This window comes from Canis lupus, chromosome 13 (genome assembly GCF_003254725.2).
Source record: "Canis lupus dingo isolate Sandy chromosome 13, ASM325472v2, whole genome shotgun sequence".
NCBI classification, from domain to species: domain Eukaryota; kingdom Metazoa; phylum Chordata; class Mammalia; order Carnivora; family Canidae; genus Canis; species Canis lupus.
Window position 1 is genome coordinate 53,552,380 of NC_064255.1, and position 23,932 is coordinate 53,576,311.

At 34.0% G+C, this 23,932-nt stretch overlaps 1 protein-coding gene across 23 annotated transcripts in view; it reads left to right on the forward strand.

The window, feature by feature from the left end:
- The window catches only part of ADGRL3 (adhesion G protein-coupled receptor L3), a 682,677-nt gene that overhangs the window by 202,273 nt on the left and 456,472 nt on the right, over positions 1 to 23,932 (forward strand). For all 23 annotated transcript variants that reach the window (XM_049092995.1, XM_049092994.1, XM_049092973.1 and 20 more), the window contains one exon: positions 17,673 to 17,886. In XM_049092995.1, coding sequence (XP_048948952.1) covers positions 17,673 to 17,886 — 214 coding nt within the window. The remainder of the gene's footprint in view (positions 1 to 17,672; positions 17,887 to 23,932) is intronic.

A 23,932-nucleotide genomic window follows, 5' to 3' on the forward strand; every position in this document is an offset into this window, starting at 1 on the left:
AAATCAAAATACAATGGCTCAGAATGTTGGGATGCTACAAAGGTGGTGTTTAGAGGGAAGTTTATAGCAATACAGTCCTACCTCAAGAAGCAAGAACAGTCTTAAACAGCTAAACCTTACACTTAAAGGAACTAGGAAAAGAAGATCAAACAAAACCTAAACCCAGCAAAATGAAAGAAATAATAAATATTAAAACTGAAACAAATGGCATAAAAACTAAACAAACCAAAAAAAGCAAAAAAAAAAAAAATATATATATATATATATATATATATATACACCTCAAAACAGAACAATGAAAGTAGATACTCTTTCTTTAAAAAGATGAACAAAATTGATAAAACTCTAGAATGGCATATTAAAAAAGAGAGAGGGGACTCAAACGAGCAAAATATTCAGTGAAAGAGAAGGCATAATAAACAACACTACAGAAATACAAACAATTAGAACAGAATATTATGAAAATATATATGCCGAAATTGGGCAACTTGCAATGGATAAAATCCTAGAAAGATCTAAACTACCAACACTAAAGCAGGAAGATATAGAAAATTTGAATAGACTGATTACCAGCAAGGAGATTGAATCAGTAATCAAAAAATTCCCCCCAAAAAAAAGTTCACGACCAGACAGTTTCACAGGCAAATTCTGCCAAACACTGAAATATTTGATACATAGTTTTCTCAAAGTATTCCAAAAAATACAAGCGGAAGGAAAACTTTCAAATTCTTCTGTGAGGCTAGTTGTCACCATGTTACCAAAAGCAGATAAAGACACCCCAAATAAAGAGAACTACAGGCCAAAATCTCTCATGAATGCAGGTGCAAAAGTCTTTACCACATATTAGCTAATAGAATCCAACAATATATTTTAAAATATTATGCACCACTATCAAGAGGGATTTATTTCCAGGTTGTAAGAGTGGTTCGATATTCACAAAATCGTCAATGTGATACATCACATGAATAAGAGAAATAATAAAAACCATAGATCATTTCAATACAAGCAGAAAAGGCATTTGATAAAGTACTGCATCCATTCATGATAAAAACTCTCTGCAAATTAGATCTAGAGGGAACATGCTTCAACATAATAAAGGCTTTATATGAAAAACTCACAGCCAACATTGCATTCAATGATGAAAACCTGAGAGCTTTTCCAGTATGTCAGGAACAAGATAAGGATGTCTACTCTCACATTTATTCACCATAGTAGTGGAAGGCCTAGTCACGGCAATTAAGCAACATAAAGGGGATCCCTGGGTGGCCCAGCGGTTTAGCGCCTTCCTTTGGCCCAGGACGCGATCCTGGAGTCCCGGGATCGAGTCCCGCATCAGGCTCCCAGTGTGGAGCCTGCTTCTCCCTCCTCCTGTGTCTCTGCCTCTCTCTCTCTGTCTATCATAAATAAATAAATCTTAAAAAAAAAAAAAAAACAACATAAAGAAGTAAAAAGCATTCAAATTGGTAAGGAAGAAGTAAAATTTTCACTATTTGGAGATGACATGATTGTGTACTTAAAAATCCTGAAAAACTCCACCCCAAAACTGCTGGAGCTGTTTAATGAATTCAGTAAAGTTGCAGGATACAAAATCAATGTATGGAAATCTGTTGCATTCCTACACACTAATAATGAAATAGCAGAAAGAGATATTTAGAAAACCATCCCATTTACAGTTGCACCCAAACAATAAAATATCTAGGAATAAAAGTAACCAAAGAGGTGAAAGACCGGTACTCTGAAGACTATAAAACCTTGATGAAAGAAATTCAAGATGACACACAAAAAAATGGAAAGACATTCCATGCTCATAGGTTGGAAAAACAGATATTGTTAAAATGTCTACTACCCAAAGCAATCTATAGATTAAATGCAGTTCCTGTGAAAACACCAACAGCATTTTTCATAGTGCTAGAACAAACAATCCTAAGATTTGTGTGGAACCACAAAAGACCTCGAATAGCCAATGCAGTCTTGTAAAAGAAAAGCAGAAGTATCACAATTCCAGACTTCAAGTTTTATTACAAAGTGGTAGTAATTAAAACAGTATGTTACTGACATAAAAATAGACAGATTAATAAAATAGAAAGAAAAGCCCAAAACTAAATCCACAAATATATATGGTCAATAAATTTTGAACACAGAAGGAATGAACATACAATGGGAAAAAGACAGGATCTTCAACAAATGGTGTTGGGACATGGGGCAGTGACATGCAAAAAAATGAAACTGGACCACTTCACTATACACAGAAGTAGACTCAAAATAGATTAAAGATCTAAAAGTGAGATCTCAAACCATAAAAATCCTTGAAGAGAGCATAGGCAGTGATGTCTCTGACATTGACTGTAGTAACATTTTTCTAGATATGTATCCTGAGGCAAGGGAAATAAAAGCAAAAAACCCCCACAAAAACTATTGGGGCTACACCAAAATGAAAGGTTTCTGCACAGCCAAGTAAACAATCAATAATACTACAAGGGAGAATATGGGATGCCTGTGTGGCTCAGTGGTTGTTAGTCTGCCTTTGGCTTAGGGAGTGGCATGGAATCGGGGGGGTCCTGGGATTGAGTCCCACATCGAGCTCCCCGCAGAGAGCCTGCTTCTCCCTCTGCCTATGTCTCTGCCTCTGTCTCTGTGTCTTTCATGAATAAACAAAATCTTTAAAAATTAAAAATAAAATTAAAAGGAGAATATATTTGCAATGATATATCTGATATAATTATTCAAAATATATAAAAAACTGATACAACCCGATACCCAAAAATCAATCCAATTTAAGAAATGGACAGAAGACATGGAGAGACATTTTCCAAAGAAGACATCCAGTGGCCAATAGACATATCAAAAGATGGTCAACATCACTCATCATCTGGGAAATGCAAATCAACACTACAATGAGATATCACCTCACACTTACTAGAATGGCTGAAATCAAAAACACACCAAGCAGCAAGTATTGGCAGGGATGTGGAGAAAAAATAACCTACATGCACTTTTGGTGAGAATGCAAACTGGTGCAGCCAGTGTGCAAAACAGTATGAGGGTTCACCAAAAAGACAAAACAAACAAAACAAATAAAAGCAGAACTACTCTACAATCCAGATATTGCATCATTGGATATTTACCCCAAAAATACAAAAATGCTAATTCAAATGGATACATACACCCCTATGTTTATTGCAGCATTCTGTACAATAGCCAGACTATGGAAGCAGCCCAAGTGTCCATCAATAGATGAATAGATAAAGAAGATAGATATCGACATAATGGGATATTATTTAGCCATAAAAAAGAATGTAATCTTCTCTTTTGCAGCAGCATGGATAGAGTTAGAGAGTATAATGCTAAGCAAAATGAGAGAAAAACAAATACCATATGATCTCATTTATAAGTGAAAAAAAAAGTGAGCAAAGAAAGGGGGGGTTGGGTGGAGAGAGAGAGAGAGAGAAACCAAAGAACAGGCTCAAGTATAAAGAACAAACTGATGGTTACCAGAGGGCAAGTGGAAGGGGAGATGGGGGAAACAGGGGGTATGGATTAAAGATTACATTTCTCATAATGAAAAAAAAAAAACTAGAAAGAAAGAAAGAAAGAAAGAAAGAAAGAAAGAAAGAAAGAAAGAAAGAAAGAAAGAGAAAGAAGAAAGAAAGAAAGAAAGAAAGAAAGAAAGAAAGAAAGAAAGAAAGAAAGAAAAAGAAAGGAAGGAAGAAGAAAGAAAGAAAGAAAAGAGTTTAGGAAGACTTCATTTTCAGTAACATAGAGTACTAAGAGATTTTAAACTTTTGTTTTAATAATTTTATTTTATTTATTTATTTTTAAACAGATATTTCTTTTTAAGATTTTATTTATGTATTCATAAGAGACGGTGGGGGGGAGGGCAGAGACACAGGCAGAGGGAAAGCAGGCTCCGTGTAGGGAGCCCAATGAGGGACTCATCCCGGGACTCCAGGATCACACCCTGAGCCAAAGGCAGGTGCTAAACCGCCTGCCACCCAGGCGTTCCTGGCACTTCAATGTCTATTTGTAAATTTCTATTTGTTGAATGAATAAATGAAGTTAATCATTGATCTGGAGAATTGATATTGATCATGGATGCATGACAGGAGATGTGTTTCTCAACCACCACTTTCAAAATTCTTTTATTTCATGATTTATTTGTTTGATGATTTGAGGAAACATTGGAGTTGATGTTTATAACTTTGATTGTAAACTATTTCAAGAAAATTACCATGTGTCCCTTAAAATGAATTCTATCAATACTTTCTACTATTATTATTTTTTTTCTGTAGATGGGAAAATGTGTTTTACAAACCCCAATGGTATATTTTGTGGCTGAGATGAACAAATACACCTGAGTGCTCTATGTACTCTGTGGCATTTCATGACAATTTTCTTACATATACAAATGATCCTTGGTCTAGGTTTTATCACCTATTTCCTGTGTTTTTGTTTAATGTGGTTTGGAAATCAGTTTATAAGGCTTTAGATTCTTAAATGTGTGAGTTGCTTTTCTGCCTTTTAGAATATTTGTATTATTTTTTTTTATTGTTATCAAAAAGAAGATAAAAATCTATATTTTCAGACTTCTTCTAGGGGCTTTGTCTCAAAGCTAGGAATGGAAGGGGAGGGTTCATTTTTGAACTAGCCCAGCAGATTTCACTTTTACTCAAAAGATCTTCTTTAGTGTCCAAGATTATCCAATGTGTGCTGTTTTTTGTTTTGTTTTGCCTAGCATTTATAGTTTCATTCTGGCTGGCCTCTTTCTCATTTTGATTGTTTTCTTCTGCTTTGGATAGGAAATTGTCATTGGCGTTTATGAAAAAGAAAATTCCCTGGTTATTCTTCCTATCCTACATTTTGAGTATTTGGCAAATATCTTGAACTTCATAGGTTGAGCGATTTGGGTAGTTAGTACATTTCCTCAATTATTGATATTACTAAATACTTAGAGATTCTTTAAGTCTTTAAGCCAGGATTTACTTTTAGTATTTAATCTTAACCAAACATTACTAATAACAGTTTTCACCGGGGATAAAATAAAGGATAAGGATTTCATTTTGCAAGCAGTTTAGTCAATTTACGATTCCTAACAAATGCATTCCAGTGGAATGAATGCTAACTTTTTAGCTGCTCTAAGCAGAGAGGGAACTTTGGTTAGAAAATATAACAATTTGAAGACAGTGGATTTGGTCAGGCTCTTTATGGCTATGTTTATTGTTCTACTTGCAGGTGGATTATATTGATACTAACAGTTTCACACTGGGTTAGTGTATATATATATATACACATATATATGTATATATACACACTGTATACATACACACTAATATATGAAATACACACTAATTTTATATGTGCATATATACATATACACTAATATATATGCATATATATATATACTGTTGTAGAGCTTGTGGATAAAGGATTTATAAACACTGTTGTATGTTTTCTCAGTGTGGAATATTACCAAAGAGGTTATTATAAGGTTTCTTCTACAGAAGATTTATGCTGTTGAGTTGGAAAGAAATGTCTTAGTATTATTTCTCTTTAGGATAAAACAGTACACACAAAAAAAATGATAAGTTATTGAAAGCTCTTTATCCTTTCCAGTGAATATTATGTGTGGTGGGTCGGGGAGGAGGGAAAGAATGAATGTAAGTTGGTGTGTGTGTATTTCTGAATGCTGTGTGTTGTGCAGTAGAACATTTATTCACTGTTTAGCAATTTCTTTCCTTCACAGATTAAGTTCTGGTTAGTTTTATCTGTGACATCACTGTTTATTCAAAACTTATGTTTATATTTCAGTAAATTTCCCATGTGTTTCTTCTGTTAGAATCTGTAGGACTATAGATTTTCTTGGTTGTACCATAAGAATAAGATAAACTTTAAATTTGTTGATTTGAAATAAAGAATGTTATACATTTATACACTGCAATATAAGTAAAATGACTACATTGGAAAATTAATGCCGCATTTTAAAATCGGTGATTTTCCATCTTACCACTGTAGATTTTTACATAAAGAAAATTCTCTTATTAATTTTTGTGATAAAATATCAAAGTGTTAGGAAAGAATATCTTAAAATTGTCAGAATAGTAATAATATGCTCTTATGTTTTTTTGGTATTTAAAAACAAAGCAGTGGCACGTGGGTGGCTTAGTGGTTGAGCATCTGTCTTTGGTTCAGGTCGTGATCTCGGGGTCCTGGGATCGAGTCCCATGTCAGTCTCTGCAAGAAGCCTGCTTCTCCTTCTGCCTCTGTCTCTGCCTCTCTCTCTGTGTCTCCCATGAATAAATAAATAAAATCTTAAAAAAAATAAAAGCAAAACAAAACAACCTTGCTGGGCGTAATAAATGGAATATTTGACTTACATTTCACGTTCAAGAATTAGACTTCATGTCACTAAGGGAATGAGAATCTATAAGGTTGCATTATTGATTGTTAGTGTGATCTTCTCATAATACCTTGTGTATTAACCAAGGAAGCCCCCTTCATTTGTTTTGTCTGTGTGACACACAAGAAGGCTCACGGCATCTCTTACCTAGATGACTTCCTAGTTCATGCCTCCTATTTTGGGCTAAGATGCAGTTTCCTGGTATACTAAATGGGGATGATAATATTGCCAAGCTTTTATTGTTTGGGTTTGAAATAAAATGATACTTTTAAATCACCAGCACATAGAAAGCACTCCATAAATGTTATCAATTATCATCATCATCTCACTCTAAACAGCTTATCACAGTATCTTCTTCATTAATTCCAAACTCTGTTATCTTGCTCTATACTATCTAATATCTTTCACTGTTTGAATAATCTATTGGGTAATGCTTTTGAAGATTAATTTTATTAATATTATTATGTTATTTTATGATACTGTAATCTTACACTGCCCCATATAATTTGGACTGTACTCTGAATCTGATTTTAGTGATCTTTTTGATTTGACTACAGCTTAATTCTGTCTACCATCTGCTCCTGATTCTCTTGTGAATACATCTTTGTTTCTTTCCCCAGCTAAATGATATTTAATTGACATGTAATATTGTGTAAGTTTAAGGTGTATTGTGCGTTGATTTGATGCACTTATGTGTTGTAAATGATTACCACAGTAGGGTTATGGTTAGTTAATATCCTCTCCATCTCACATAATTGCCATTTATTTTTGTGGTAAGAACATTTAAGATCCCCTCTCTTAGCACCTTTTAAATATGTAATATAGTATTGTTGAAATAGCCACTCTGTTGTCCACTAGATCTCCAGAAGCTACTCATCTTATAACTGAACGTTTATACTCTTTGCCCAACATCCTACCATATTTTCATCCCCATCTCCTGGCAGCCACTGTTCTCTCTGTTTCCATGAGTTCAGCTTTTTTAGATTCCACATGTAAGTGATATCATACAGTACTTATCTTTTTTTCTGTTTTATTTCACTTAATATAATACATTCAAGATCCGTCCATGTTGTCGTAAAATGGCAGGATTTCCTTCTTTCATGTGACTGAATGATATTTCATTATATATGTATATATGCCACATCTTTTTTTTTTTTTTTCAAAGATTTCATTTATTTTTTCATGAGAGATACACACAGAGAGAGAGGCAGAAACACAGGCAGAGGGAGAAGCAAGCTCCATGCAGGGGGATTCGATCCCGGGTCTCCAGGATCAGACCCTGGGCCGAAGGCCGCTCTAAAGTTGCTGAGTCACCCAGACTATCCTATGTGCCACATCTTAATTATCCACTTATTCATCAATAGATATGTAGATTGTTTCTGTGTTTAGCTATTGAGAATAATGCTGCAATGAACATGGAAATGCAGATATTTCTTTGAGGTCCTCCCTTGGAACTCTGAATATATTTTTTATTGCTCTGAATTTCTGCCTAGAAAATTTTATTATTTTTTCTTCTATATTCACATATTGTTTCATCTTTCATGGCCAGATAAAGTTTGCTACCTTCAAAAAATCTTTTTTAAGCACCCAAGCACATGTTTATCACTCCATATTTTTTTTCACTCCATAATTTTTAATCTGTTCTACATAATTCATTGTGCTTTATAATGTTTTAAGCCTGGCATTGATGCATATTCTCTAAGTATAAGCTTCTGGAGTCCCATGGAGACACTTAGAAAGATTCTCAGCAATTTTGCTCTGAATCATCAGTCCATCTGCCCTATCCTGCTCCAGACTTCACTCCTCTCATCTTGTTAAAAGTATCTTGCAACCCTTTGTTTTTTAGCAGTTATGGATACCATCTCTTGGTGTTTGGAACTTAGCACACTCACATTATTAGTCAGTTTTCTCCAGATTGTTTTTGAGTTATATTGATGAGGGATAAAATTTCTAAAACTATCAAAATTTTTAAAGATTTTTATTTATTTATTTATTCATAAGAGACACACAGAGAGAGGCAGAAACATAGGCAGAGGGAGAAAGAAGTAGGCTCCCCACAAGGAGCCCAATGTGGGACTTGATCCCGACCCTAGGATCATGACCTGAGCCAAGGGCAGACACTCAACCACTGAGCTATCCAGTTGCCCCTAAGACTATTAAATTTTATGTATCACGTTTATCCATATATACAGGACTATATATATGGATCCTTACATCGGGCCATATATTTATTGATATATTATATTTATATATATATGCATATATGTAGGGTTATCTATGTGTAAAGATATTTATATATTAATATAAAGATATTTATTAAGAGGCATGGCTTTTGTAATTATGGAGGCTGAGAAGTCCAATGATTCACTCTTTTGCAAGGTGGAGGCATGGAAAAGCCAGGGACATTATTCTAGTCCAAACTCAAAGGTCTGAGAATCATCTGAAGCAGTGGTATACGTGTCAATCTGAGTTCAGAGACCTGAGATCTGGAGGGCCACTGATGTTATAGCCCATGTCCAAAGGCCTGAGGATCAGAAGCAACAATGTCAGAGGGTTATAGAAGGTGGATGTACCAGTTCAGACAAGCACTGAGGAAATTCATATGTCTTCTGCCTTTTTGTTCTATTTGAGTCCTCAGAAGATTGGATGATACCACCTAAATTGGTGAGGATGATCATCTTTACTAGTGCAGTGAATCAAATGTTTTTTTTTCCAGAGATACCATCACAGACAGACCCAGAAATAATATTTTACCAGTCACCTAGGCATCCCTTAGCCCAGTCAAACTGACACATAAAATTGATCATCACACATATTAATTTTTATTATCTTCTTGATTTTTTATGATAACTCTGAAGCTCCTTTTGCTAGATATTGGAATCCCATTCTGTAAAGAACCATCCCTACATCTGAGATAATGCCCAGTCTGGCGGGAAAATTTAAATATCCATGGATTATGTTCAGTAACTCCCAGCAGCCACAGTGTAGGTGATCAATATGCATTGAGAATTACATTAGCGTATCTTCTTTATTTCTTTATTTCTTTTGAATCGTATAATTTCTTTTAAACTTTTTGTTTATCTTGAAATCATGAATTGTACACTTATTTTGAACAGCCAGTTTTGAGTTATTATGAATTGTACTCTTATTTTGAACAGTTTTGAGTTTTTGACATTTAGAAAAAGATTGGGATTATTGTGATATGTGAAATTTGACACAGTTTTAGAACTTTTATCCCTCATAAATATAATTATAATATAATTATATAATTGGAAGACAGTACGGAATGTAATTTTACTGGATGTTGAAAAGTTGTAACAAACTCATTTATTTAAACACTTGCTACATTTTTTATACAGTTTCTGGGTGCACTGTTTCCCTTGAATGCCACCATTTTTGTATAGATATCTTCAAAAAGGAAGATTAATGTTACCCTCATGGTGAAGCTCCATAGGTAAAAAGGATACCTCAGCATATTCTATTGTATGATATTCTACTTATTTTTGCTTTTTATCCCTGTAACTTCAGGAATTTTAAATTCCATGCCTTTTTGGTTTCTTTTTTTTTTTTTTTCCTTTTTGGTTTCTATTTATTTATGTATGTATATATGTATGTATTTATTTGTTTTGCTTTATTTTATTTTGTTTTGTTTTTCGCCCTCAGAACATAATTGCCTTTGGCAATTCCTTCAGGATAGCAGTTTTATTTGTCCCTGTGTTACACTTAATTAAATACTATATCATTTAAATTATATGTATTTTTTTCTGAAATAGAGATGTTGAAATTCAGTGTATTAGATGCTTCCTGGTAACAGATGTACTTTTAAAGAAAGTAGATGATAGGTTGATATTTCATTGGGTTTTAAATGTTATTTTTGCTGCCAAATATTTTGGATTCAATTTTCAGAGCACAGTTTTTAAAACTTGGATAAGCATGCTGGCATGTAAAATGGCACAGAGAAAATACACATATTTAAGAAAATTATGTCATAGGCTCTGTTGAAACTCAAAATTGAGAGTATATGCTTTTTGGCAGCATTGAAGTAATGAAGTATTTTTTTAAAAGTCATTGGCAGGGATCCCTGGGTGGCGCAGCGGTTTGGCGCCTGCCTTTGGTCCAGGGTGTGATCCCGGAGACCCGGGATCGAATCCCACATCGGGCTCCCGGTGCATGGAGCCTGCTTCTCCCTCTGCCTGTGTCTCTGCCTCCCTCTCTCTCTCTCTGTAACTATCATAAATAAAAAAAAAATAAATAAAATAAAAGTCATTGGCAATAAGTAGAATCTAGCCCACTTCCAGATAGTTGTGTCCCTTTCTATAATTAAGAAATGCCTTTAAAATCATTGGCCTTGATCTACAAATAGTTTTACTTCTTTCTTATAAGAAATCAGATCTCTTTCCTTTTCATTTTTAAGTTTTCAAAAGAGCCTTTTTCCGCCTCTTATGATTATTTGCATACAGGAAGAAAATGTTTTTACCACCTATTAGTAATCATTTTTCAGTGCTGAAAACTGTATGTGTATTTACATATATTTACATATAAATTAAATGATAAGATAAAAATATAATAAAATTATATATATATATATAAATCTGGTGGCTTAGTGACGTGATATTTGAGCGAAGGGGTGGTAATCTTAGACTATCTGTGGTCATTCATTCATAATATTTTTCTTTTATTGATTTGGTAATTCTTTAATAACTGTACAAGTTTCAGTGTCCACCTTTAAAACATTTCTTCAGTGACTTGAAACAATAAAGGTTTATCATCTTCCATGATTTCCTTAGGCTAAGAACCTGGGAGTAGTTTGAGTAGTTGATCCTGGCTCAGGATCTCTCATAGAGTTGTAGTTACTTAAAGGGAGGATTTTTGGTGTTTGGAGGTTTGGCCACCAAGGTTCATTACTTGCCTGCCTTACTTGGTTGTCAGAAGAGGGCTCAATTCTTTACCTGGACCTGCACAGTAAGCCTGTGCAGTGTTCTCTCCTAACTGGCTTTGCACAAAATGAGTGATTGAGAGAGGATGGAAACTGTAATGTTTTGTTAATGAATCATACCCACTCATTTCTACCACACCATGTCAATGAGAAGTAAGCACCTAAGTAAAGCCCATATTCAAGGGGAAAATGAATATAAATGGAGGACTAACAAAGAATTGTGAACATATTTGAAAGAGCCATGTGGAGCTCTTTAATAAAACCTATACTCCCTCCCTAGGTTATCTTATCTACTGCTCTGGTTTTAGGTACTACTTTACCATTCTCAAATTTAGAAAGATCTCTTTTCTGAGTCATTAACCTGCATTCAACTTCCTACCAGATTTTTTTTTTTATGACACTATAATGTAGCCAATTGCTTATGCCAGCAGCACGGTAGTTATTTTTGCTACCCTCCCTTTTACCCTTCATGTTCAGCCAATCACCAAATCATACAATTTTTTTTTGTTCCTAAATATAGATCAAATATGTTCCCTGTCATTATTCATTTAAAGCAATCATCTTGTTCTTACTGCTAAAAAAATGGCCTTCTATTTTGCATTTCCTTATCCATTCTTTAAAAAAAAAATCTTTAGTGGATTTAATCTTCCTTAAATTCACAAGATTTGGGTTAAAGCATGAGGATAAAGGAATGGAAAATATACATATAAGCTGTTTTGCTAAGTTTGTATTCACAATAAACAGACATATAGAAGAGGGTGAAGATTTCAGTCTCTGCTAAATGGAGATTAGGCTACAGGCTTTAGTTTTTGAGTGGATTTCTGAAAATGTGGAATAATTCATGGAAAGATGAGATTTGGCAGGCCTGGGTGGCTTGGTGGTTGAGTGTCTGCCTTCAGCCCGGGGCGTGATCCCAGAATCCAAGATTGAGTCCTACATCATGCTCCCTGCAAGGAGCCTGCTTCTCCTTCTGCCTGGGTCTTTGCCCCTCTCTTGTGTGTCTCTCATGAATAAATAAATAAAATCTTGGTTTAAAAAAAAAAAAAAAGGAAAGACGAGATTTGGACAGGGCATTTGAAAACTTGGCTGAAGGAGATGGGTGTGCACATACACATGCACGCGCGCGCCCACACAGTTGATTCATCTGTTCTATAACCAAGTTTCCTTACCTCGAAGCAGTGGTAATTGGTAAGCAGGCTAGTCCATTTAATCAGATTCTTCCTTGAATAGATAACAGAGCCCTTCTCTATGTGACTCAGTAGTATGCTCCTCCAACATTTCTTCAGTGGCCACTGATAATCCCAATTTCTGCATCCATTCACTTCTCTATAGGTACTCCCTGCACTATTTTATGTCCTTACTGTGGTTTTAGCCTATATTCTACTCCTGAATCCAACTGAGAGTCGATTTTTTAAAAGCTTTATTTATTTATATGAGAGAGGGTGAGAATGAGAGAAAGGACAGAAGGGGGAGGGGCAGAGGAAGAGGGAGAGAATCTCACCAACTCTAGGCCCGATGTGGAGTTGCACTTGGGGTTCCATCTCACGACCCTGAGATCACAACCTCAGCCCAAACCAAGAGTCCCACACTTAACCAGCTGGGCCACCGGTGCCCTGACAATTGAACTTTTTAAATTTATTTTTATTTTATTTTTTATTTTTTTAACTTTTTAATTTTTTTAATTGAACTTTTTTGAGTGTTACCCTGACTCCTTACAGTCAACATGTTTGAAATGTAATAAATTATACTGTGTTATGCTCTCAACCCACTAACTGTTTGCCTTTATGTCTGTGTTTAGTGTTATTCTTATCAATTGATACCCTTTCTCTTAAAATCCTTTGTCTCAGTTACCACTCCCTTCTTTGATAGCTCCTCTCCAGTGCTCTAGCTTTATCCTAGCAAGTCTCTGAGCCCTGTACTTGAGGTACACAAAGAATCATTTGACTTGTGTTTGGTCACCAGCTTTTGGCCTCTGGCTCCACCCTCACCCCCCCATCCCTAGTCTGGTTTCTTTGTTATTATCATCCACAGTTCACCAAGGACTTCAGGCATTTTGAGTCAAATATCACCAAGCAGGCTTAACAGTAGGAGCACCCAAAGAAGAGGTTTCAACCACAGAGTGGCTGAGGCCTCAGAAAAGAAAACATGAAAGTGACTTGTGCTGAAACAAGTGGGCAAGAACAGGGAGCTTTTTCTCTTGTTATTTAATCCATTGTCAGGAGCACTTTTTGTTAGATGTGTGTTTGCCATGGAACCTGGGTATTTGCTGAGGCTCCTGCCATCTTTAGTAGAGAAGCTTCATTTCATCCGTATTTCCTTGATTTCATGATCAGTGGCTAGTTCCATAGTGCGGCATCCTGCCCGGTTACCAGATTTTACATCTGAAGTTTCCCCAATTTATTTAGCGAATACCCATTACACATCTAATGATGATACTCTGTTCCTTGTTATAACAGATTAACTCATAGACTAAAAGTGAGAAGGAGTTCAAGAGTATGCCTTCTTTGCCCCCAATTTTTTTCCTACAGCTACTTCACAATGCCCGATGCAGTGTTACCTTAGTAAACATGTAATAGCCAGTTTCACAGACTATCCTGCATTTGAATTGACATTTCCCATGTCTTACTTCTTTTCTCTACTAAGCAAAATCTCTCAATTCGTAGCATAATAAATGAATGGTTAAAAAAAACAACAACAACAAACATTTAACTTAAACATTTTTTCCATTGGAATTTGGTTGCTGATTAAAGCATTTTGCAATATAATTAAAAGTAATTTAAATAGCTAATTAGATAATGTTATAGTTTCCAGTAATACATTCCTTTAAACAAAGCATCCATCATTTAGGAGTGTAATTTATCACCAGGTTACTGATACAAATGCAATTATGTGTTAAATGGAAGAAAGCATCCACAAAATCAACTCTGGCTTTCTGTAAAAATTGCCATATACATAACTTTTGTGAAACTCTTACAAGGTCAAAAGAGATACATGGAAAATTTTGGCCTCCATATTTTAGTTGACTTTACAACTGTCTAGTGTCTGGTTCTAAATCATATTTTTGACAGTAGAGAACCAGAATAAAGCTTGCTCTATGTACACATGTTTTGACAAAAATTGACTGATGAGTTTAATTAACCAAATTGTCCACTTAGTCAGACACATGCTTTAACTGTATGATTTGCTTATTTGTTTTGTTTCCTTATTAAATTAACTTGTTTCTCAACTTGATTTAACTGTTTAAGTTAAAATATAGCCAGATCAGTTATTGTTTGGAAGCAGTTTCAATGTTATTTTAAAAATAGTTATACCAAAGTTAAGAAACAAATTTCCTTTTAGCAAATGCTAAAACACTTCCTGGAAAATTCTGATTTCAAAAACTGTTTATTAAAACCAAAAATAAAAACCAGAGAGACAAAAACAACCTCTATGGTTCCATTTAAACTGACCTAAGTTATGAAACTGGATCCCCAAATTGGAATATTTTTATTATTCAATGATTTCATTACTTAAAACACTAAGTGCATTAATGAAAATATCTTTATCCTTGAAAACACAAATCTCACTTTTTTTTTTTAGAAATCTCACTATTAAAAAGGACATCTTGTTTTAAAAACCATCTAATTTCAGAATGATAGATAAACAAGGATATTTTATTTTATTTTAGGAACAATAGACATGCATATCTCAGAAATTCAGTGTCTCTCTATTGTGGGAATACCCTGTCAAAATGTTGACTCAAGAGCAAACTTGAAAATAATGTTACAACTAACCTCTAATTATGTTAACTCTGATGAATGCTTTGGATGTGGTAGATTCTTCTGTTTGTGTATGCATGAGTAAAAGGGAGAGAGAATGAGAGAGGGAGACAGAGGGTGAGCAAGCACAAAGAAGATGTTGAATAACAGCCAGACTGGAATTACCTGTATGTGCTGCTTGAGAACTTTGAGGGACCTGCTCAAATCTTCTGCATGTGGTGTATGGTATAGTTATAGCTTTTCTGAAACAATATAGAAATAAGGTAAAAACTAATGTCATTCTCGTTTTTGAAATAGTAGTTATGGTTTCACAAACTAAACCAATCTTCTCTTTCTTTACCTCCACTCTATTTTCACTTCCTTTTTTCTCTCCTCCCTTCTTTTATTTTCACATTACATGCTTTTGAAAAAGCCACAAAAAAAGTTGCATATATTTATGTAAGTGCATATTTTTATATATGTACACACTAGGGCATTAAGCAAATATTAATACGTATATATAGCTATCATGTATGTATCTATAATTATTTCTCTTATGTAGGAATAAGATGCCTAGAAATCTACTTATTAGATGATTGGTAAACACTTAATTTACAATTTCAAGTATATGCTTTTAAAAGAAAACTTGAGTTTTTACAATTAAACATTTGGCTTTATTTATTTATTTATTTATTTATTTATTTATTTATTTAAGATTTACTTATTTATTTACGATAGACACAGAGAGAGAGAGAGAGAGAGAGGCAGAGACACAGGCAGAGGGAGAAGCAGACTCCATGCAGGGAGCCTGACGCGGGACTCGATCCTAGTCTCCAGGATCACACCCCCTGGCCAAAGGCGGCGCTAAACTGCTGAGCCACAAGGGCTGCCCAAACATTTGGCTTTATTTTTTTATTTTTTTAAAGATTTTATTATTTATTTATTCATGAGAGACACACAGAAAGAGAAGCAGAGACATAGGCAGAGGGAGAAGCAGGCTCCATGCAGGAAGCCCGATGTGGGACTCCAACCTGGGTCTCCAGGATCACACCCTAGGCTGAAGGCAGAAGCTTAACCACGGAACCACCCAGGCATCCCAACATTTGGCTTTAATAATGTACTGATTATGTTCACAATCTTCGAGTGGGAAACTTAAACTTCACATGAAAATATGGTGATTCCCTGTATATAAATGAAATAAATATGTTCTGCAAACATCTAAAATCAAACAACAGATTTAAAAGAACATATTTGCTGCAAATATAAAGGATTAATTTAAAAAATTTTTCTCATTATATAAATAGCTATTTTACAATAGCAAACCATGTATAAATGTGAGCATGCAATTCATAAATAAAAGGAATGTGACAGGTTGATTAACATGAAAATGTGTACTACTGTGTAAACAGAATATTGTAAAATTTGTAAAAAGGATATTGTATCATTACTTGTCTACTACATTGGTAAAATTTAAAGTAATTCGGAATGTGTTGTTTTGAAATGAAAAGTGCTGCTGATAGAACTATACATCTTTATTAAGTCTTTTGGATATCTAGTTGTTGATTTTTGACAAATTTGAAATACATTTCCCCTTTGATCCATTGATTTCATTTATAAGACTATACCATAACATATATTGGATAATTATATCTTTTCTAAAATATTATAACTAAGATACACAAATATGTTTACTTCTTCACGATATTATGACAAAAACACTTGGGCATTCCCAAATGCCCATAAACATAAGATCAATTATATAATCTTTATAGGTATATATAATGCAATCATTAAAAATGAGGAGTACAATACAGAAATGAAAAGAGATGCCCATTAAAATAATAAATAAAATAAATCAAGGTATCAAACAACATGTGTAGTATGATACTACCTGAATAAAATATAAAGAGTGGTGGGAGGAAACATATAAAATGTATTTGTATTTCTGTAGAAAATTGTAATAGGAGGGTCGCCACAATGCTGATTGGTTTTCTCTTGACAGTGGGGGAAAGTGTGTGGAGGGAGCTAACGGAAAATTTAGTTTTTTCCATACAAAGCTCTATTTTCTTAAAGAACACTTAGTACAATTAAATTATAAAGTATGCTGATCATGGTATTACTGAAAAATGAAACCATGTTTGAGAATTGAAATGGAATCCTTAAGATTATATAAATTCAACAAAAATGCAATTTCTTGGTAATAGTTTACATAAAACAAAGCAATGCAAAACACACACAGATACCCCTGAGGTTTACCTGAGGAATCTTTCTCTACAAGCTGGCTAATAGTTCTATATGGTCTTTACCTCACGTACCAGCCAAAGTTTTAGAAAATCCAGGTTTTTTTTTTTCCTTTCATTTATAAGAAAACTATTAGATAGGGTTTTATGAAATAGCTGTTATTCTTAGATTTTTAAAAATCCTGTAAAGTTGTTGAAGTGAGAAATATTCTATTTTAATTAAAATTGTTAATTGCAACCGGTTTATTTTTTGGTATTAGTACTTGGTGTTAGTATTTTCCTCAAACACTAGAAAAGCAAACACATGTATTCTTCCTTTGTATGTAATAAAGATGACTTATATTTCTTCCTCCTCCTTCCGGTAGCTTTCAGCCGTGCCCCAATTCCGATGGCTGTGGTTCGCAGAGAGCTCTCCTGTGAGAGCTACCCCATAGAGCTCCGCTGTCCAGGAACAGATGTCATCATGATAGAAAGTGCCAACTATGGGAGGACTGATGACAAAATTTGTGACTCTGACCCTGCTCAGATGGAGAATATACGATGCTATCTGCCAGATGCCTATAAGATTATGTCTCAAAGGTATGATACTTCTAATAATCTTTTCTTTATGCATTTAACATAAACTCTGATAAATGTGTATGACATATTGAGCACAGGTAAGAACACAAATAGCATTGTATATTTTAGAATAATATGAATTACTTTTTCAATATCACACTGTTTTCCCATATCACTAAAGTGCTAGTATTAGAGATTGCAAATGGCATTTGGAAATTATTAAAGTTTATTAGATTAGTTATCAGGTTTAATGGTCTATCCTGACTTTTCTAGAACTAGGCTAAATAGATGAGAAACTAAATTTATATTTCACAGTTTTCAAAAACAGACCTTTCTAATTTTCTCCGGAAATTACAGAAATATTATTTTACTGCTAATAAATATTTTCTCTTAATGTATGAAAATAAAAACTAATAGGCAATCTTTATAACAATTAATCAAAATGTAGTAAAAGGCTATTGATTAATAATTAGTTGGCCTTGGAAAAACAATGAAGAAAGTATTGCTTTGTTATCTAGAATGTAATGTCATTCTTTTAAGCTATTCAAAATATTATCATATTCAAATAATATAAATGAAGGTATCATATAATATCATTGGATAAAGAAAAGACAGTCTTCAATTCTATAGAGATTGGTCAATGGGAATCCATAAGAAGGTTTAAATTATACTAAAATTCCTTGATAAATTAAATATCAGATATCTCTCTTTTTTTTAAATTTATTCATAAGAGACAAACAGAGAAAGATAGAGAGAGAGAGAGAGAGAGAGAGAGAGGCAGAGACCCAAGCAGAGGGAGAAGCAGGCTTCACGCAGGAAGCCTGGCATGGGACTCAATCCCCGGTCTCCAGGATCAGGCCTGGGCTGAAGGCGGCGCTAAAGCGCTGAGCCACCCTGGCTGCCCTCAGATATCTCTTAAATATTTGTTCAGTATTAGCATGACTTCTCAGAAATTAGTGAAGTCATTCATTTAAAATAATCCTTCATACTTTATGACTACATGCTTACAAAGAAATATTAAAATAATCAGTAAATTACTTATTTAGTGAATTATTTTTTTCATTAGGATTTCTACTTAGCCATTTCTTCAATTATTTAAGGAGTTCTTAAAATATGGGAAGTCATAGCATATGTAAAAATAAACTTACAGTTTTAAGTATATAAAAGTAAAAACGATAGTTCTCAAGGATTATCTTTCTTGTGCTTGAGAAAGTGCATTATTTTTAGCCTTTTGTCTTCTCGATGGTTGAAATTCTAATATGTATGTTTGTGTGTGTTTAACATATTGATAGTATCTTTTTAAATAAATTACTTTTCTATAAATTATTAATAGAAATTATAGCATGCCAGGTTTGTGATGACCAAGACATCTGATAATGGCCTCTCAAGGAAAATCTAAGGACTTTTGTTTACCTAGTTCTAAAATGCTAACTCATGCTAAGGTGAATATTAGTGAAAAATAAGATTTCAAAATTAGGGATTTCATTTGATAGAAGTTTGGTTGCATTTCGTTCTTCTCTTATGTCTCTTTTCATTGTTATCTCTCATTGTGTGTCTCTTCTTGTCATACATTTGACGTGCCTCCAACTATGGTTAAATTCTCTGATGTTGTGCCTAAAAGAAGTCTGATTACTTTATTGTGTTAGGTGTTATAATGGTCTGTCCTGTGTTGTTTTCCATGATTAGTGTGAAGGCACTGTAGCTAAATTGTTATTTTATTTTACTTATTTCTATCAGACCAACAAACAAAAATGGATTCTTTGAATCCATTTGAGGTGTGGGTTGAGGAGGAAATTCTGCTTTTCTGTGATTAACTTTTCATTTTAAATGTAGCAGAAGCATTAACTGCACTAGCTCTTTGATCTCTTTGTGATTTTCATTGAAATTGTTTTAATCCTTTTATTGATATTATTAATGGCTCCCAAAATAAGCCCTTAATCTTATAATTATTGCAAAAAATAGTTACAATGGATCCTCTCAAGCTGTTGAATTATATGGGATGTGTCTCTAAAGTGACAAATCGGCAGAGTAAAATTGCTTTAAGCACCCTGAGTGAATCATTTGTGGAAGCCCCCCTGGTGGTTTCTCAAGTAAGAATTGTCAGCTGAAATAACTGTGGTTAATTCTGTATGGAGGCAAGTTCTTGGGTTGCATTTGGACCACTAAATGTACTACAGTTGTCCAAAATAAATGCTTTTGACTCTTAGAGAGAAGAAATCAGGTTCCATCTTGTAAATTCCCAGGAGATGAGATGGCCATGCCTGCTTCAGCTGCTTTATAATTAATGAACTTTCACTGCCACGCTAGTGACAGCATGTTAAATAATGCTAATAATTTCTAATTATGATATGGATGTGTCTTATTAATAATGATATGGACAGTTTAAATAATGCATTTGAATGAAAATTATACTGGAGAAACTTTTTTTCTAAAAGATACTTAGTTAATTATTGTTTTCTTCCATTTAAATTTCTCTAAAGACATTGTGTAAGTGTCTAAGCATTTTTAAGCATGTCTGTAGATCAGAGGTGTAGTATTACAAAATACAAAATGTTTTTGCATATCCTTATATAACCTTGTTAAAAAGAGTTCATAACTTGCTTTAGCCTCATAAATTAGACAGATGTCACAGGCAAGGATGGATGTGAAATAGTATTCAGGTAGATATTTGAAAACACATTGAACAAATATATAGATAAAACTATAATAAAATGTTAGTTTTATGTGAAAAGTTGGGAACTTGGATTAAAAGGATAAGACATTGATTTCCATGTTTTTCCCCAGTAAAACTATGCAATCTGAAATCTGCTCTAAGGAGCCAGATTCCTCAGTGCCTTTCAGATTATACCTTGTGCTCTCGAATCCAACTGTGTTCTTAAGGCATTTTGCCCTCGTCATCTCTGAATGTTCTACGCTTTTCCTCTCCTTTCATTTTCTTACTAGAAGACTTCCTGAAATATCAGAATACATTTCTTTATCTGTTTTGGAACTTTTATTCTCACTCACTTGTTATCATCTACATCTTCTTTATTGCATCTAAACATTAATTAAACCCATATTATCGCACCTTAGACGGTTGCCTTTTCTAAAGTAAATCAATAGGCTTCTAGAGGACAGACTTTCTGTTGATTTTACCTAAAACTAATTTTTTTTCTAAAACTAATTTTTGATGTTTAATGATCTATGAGTGAATAAATAAACATGCTCTCCGATTATATTTTTGGCACTTAAAACCTTTCTTAATTCTATTATCTGAGTGATTTTTGTTTTTTCTTATTTTATATTTACATACTTCAGAGTGTTTAAAAAATGGTACATATAGCTTTATGATCTAAATGTGAAAATGACTGTTGGCAACTGATAACTCCAGAAATTTTACATTTTGAATTCAGCTGAGGTTTCATGTTATCTTCAGCTATTAAGGAAAATATTTCCATTTTTAACTCCACCAACACTTAAGATTCCACAAGATACACCATGACAACTCTAGAGTTGGGTGGATAAATAAGCGAGGCTTGGTTTCTGCCCACAAACCTATAGTTTTTTTGGCAGATAAAGAACCAACAGCTAGATTATTTGCTCAGTCTTTTATTTTTATTTCATTTATGTTTATTGAGGAGTTAAAAAAAAAAGGAGGAAAGCTCTTTTAGCGTTTAATAATATTGAAGAGTTGTTCATGGGAGAGGAAATGTTGAGTTGGTCCTTGAAGGAAGGTTCCGGTAGAACCAGAAGAGATCAAAGTAGTATTAGATATATAAGTAGCTGAGCACCAAAAATAACACGAGGGGACTGTTTCCCTTCAATAAAACCTCGTCCATCCTATTCTGTCTTGGTTTCAAAAGCTTATTGGTGCCTGCTGTGCACTCTTTAGTCCTTCCAAAGCCTCTTCGAAATGCACCACTCCTCGAGGCTAGCTCCCCACCAACCTCCCCATAGATCAGTGTGTTTGCTCTTAAGAAACATTGATAATTTGATGAGAAACTAGCTTGATGCTATCCCCCTTTTCAATTCAAGTCCTATGGGAATTCTTTTTAGTAGCTAGACACAAATTCCATCAAAATGTGGGAAATCTGAATATCATAGGATTCATGCCAGCTTTTTGGACATGCATTTTAAATATGTGGTATGACAGTTTACGTTATGTAGAATTGGCTCTATTGTTTAAATTGAAAAAAAACATTTGTGAACAGGCATATATGTATGTGTATATAGTGGGCATTTGTTGAGGTATAATATACATATGGAAAATTGCACATATCATTAATCTGTACAGCTCAATGAATTTTCACAAACCAAGCTTATGCAACTAATAACCAGATGAAAACATAGAATGTTAACGGCACTTCAGATATACTCTGCACCAGCCATAGTCCATCCCCTCTGCCCCAAGTTTTGCCAATGTTGAGTTTTCTAATACCTTTAATCAGTTTTGCCCATCTTATAATTTAAATAAATGAATTCATATAGCATATGCTTTTTGGTGTCTGGCTTCTCTCATTCATTGCATTCTTTTTTGCATATAACAGTATTGAAGCATTTTATATACCATACAATCCACTCATTTGAAGTGTATCATATTTTACATAAATTTACCAGTTTGCCAAGTGATGCAATATCCCCATAAATGAGTTTTAGAATATATCCATCACCACATTAAGATCCTGATGCCCATTACTGGTAATTCCCATCTCCTTCCCACACCACTCAATGACTAATGTATTTTCTGTCCACATTTCTATTCTTAATGCTTTGTGTTCTAGGCTAAAAAGTGAATATTTAAAATAAAGTTAGATGTAGTGGGCATTTCAGTGGGGACAGTATCAAAGAAATAACAGTTATTTCTGGAAGCATGAATATAAATACGTTGCTTACTTTTTGAATTTTCTTGGAATCAAAGATCATAATCTAGACATTTAACAAATAGCCTCTTTAGAGTTTCCTATCTAGTAGAGATGTCAAATATATAAAGTGGGATGATTTTTTTTCACACTTAAATGAGTCATCTAAGTTTTACTTTTCATCTCCTACCAGCATTTTAGCAAGTTAACATTGTTGCATGTCATAGTCACATGCAGAAAAAGAGTGGGTGAGGCAGTGAGGAAGGGAAGAAGGGAGAAAGTTTCTCACCTTTCTGAAAAAGTTATATTTTAGTTTATATCAGTACCACTGCAGGGGATTTTATAGCTTACAAAAAGATCTTGGCTTTTGTTGTATTCAATCCTGGTGAAGTTCAGAATTCTTACAATAGCAGTCAAAGAAGAAATGTCAGTGGCATTTTTTGTGTGTACAAAACTGAGTAAACCTTCTGCAATATACACGAGTGTTACAATTTGAGTATTCTCCTCTGCTCCTTTGGCAGAATTATTAATTATATCTTATGTTTCTCTTATGAATTATAACAGATCAAAAATAATCCCTTATATTGGAGTTTTCCATTGAATACATGTTCTATGCAGTAAAAACAACAACAAAAACAGATGGTCATAGAAACTATAATATATAACTCGTTGCCTTCAGAATTACCAGTTTTGTGCACATTTATTTTTTTTCTTTTTTTTCTTTTTTTTTTAAATTTTTATATATTTATGATAGTCACACAGAGACAGAGAGAGAGAGAGGCAGAGACACAGGCAGAGGGAGAAGCAGGCTCCATGCACCAGGAGCCCGATGTGGGATTCGATCCCGGGTCTCCAGGATTGCGCCCTGGGCCAAAGGCAGGCGCTAAATCGCTGCGCCACCCAGGGATCCCTTTTGTGCACATTTATTTAAAAAATAAAGAAAAGAAAAGGAATGAAGGAAGGAAGATAATTCCCATTACCAAAGCCAAAATATAGAGAAAATGGAGAAGCTGGGAAGTTCCTGTCTGGAAGACACTTATCTCTTCGTTTAATATTTCAGCCCATTTCTATTCTGAGAATATATTTTGATAATGTCCTACTAAAATGCTTGCTAGTGCTTCTTGCTATTCATTTAAATATGAATGAAATTATGTTATATATGTGTGCTTTGAAATTTAAGAATTTAGTAAGTGATTAAAATAGCTCAGGATGGGTTAGGATAAAAGCTA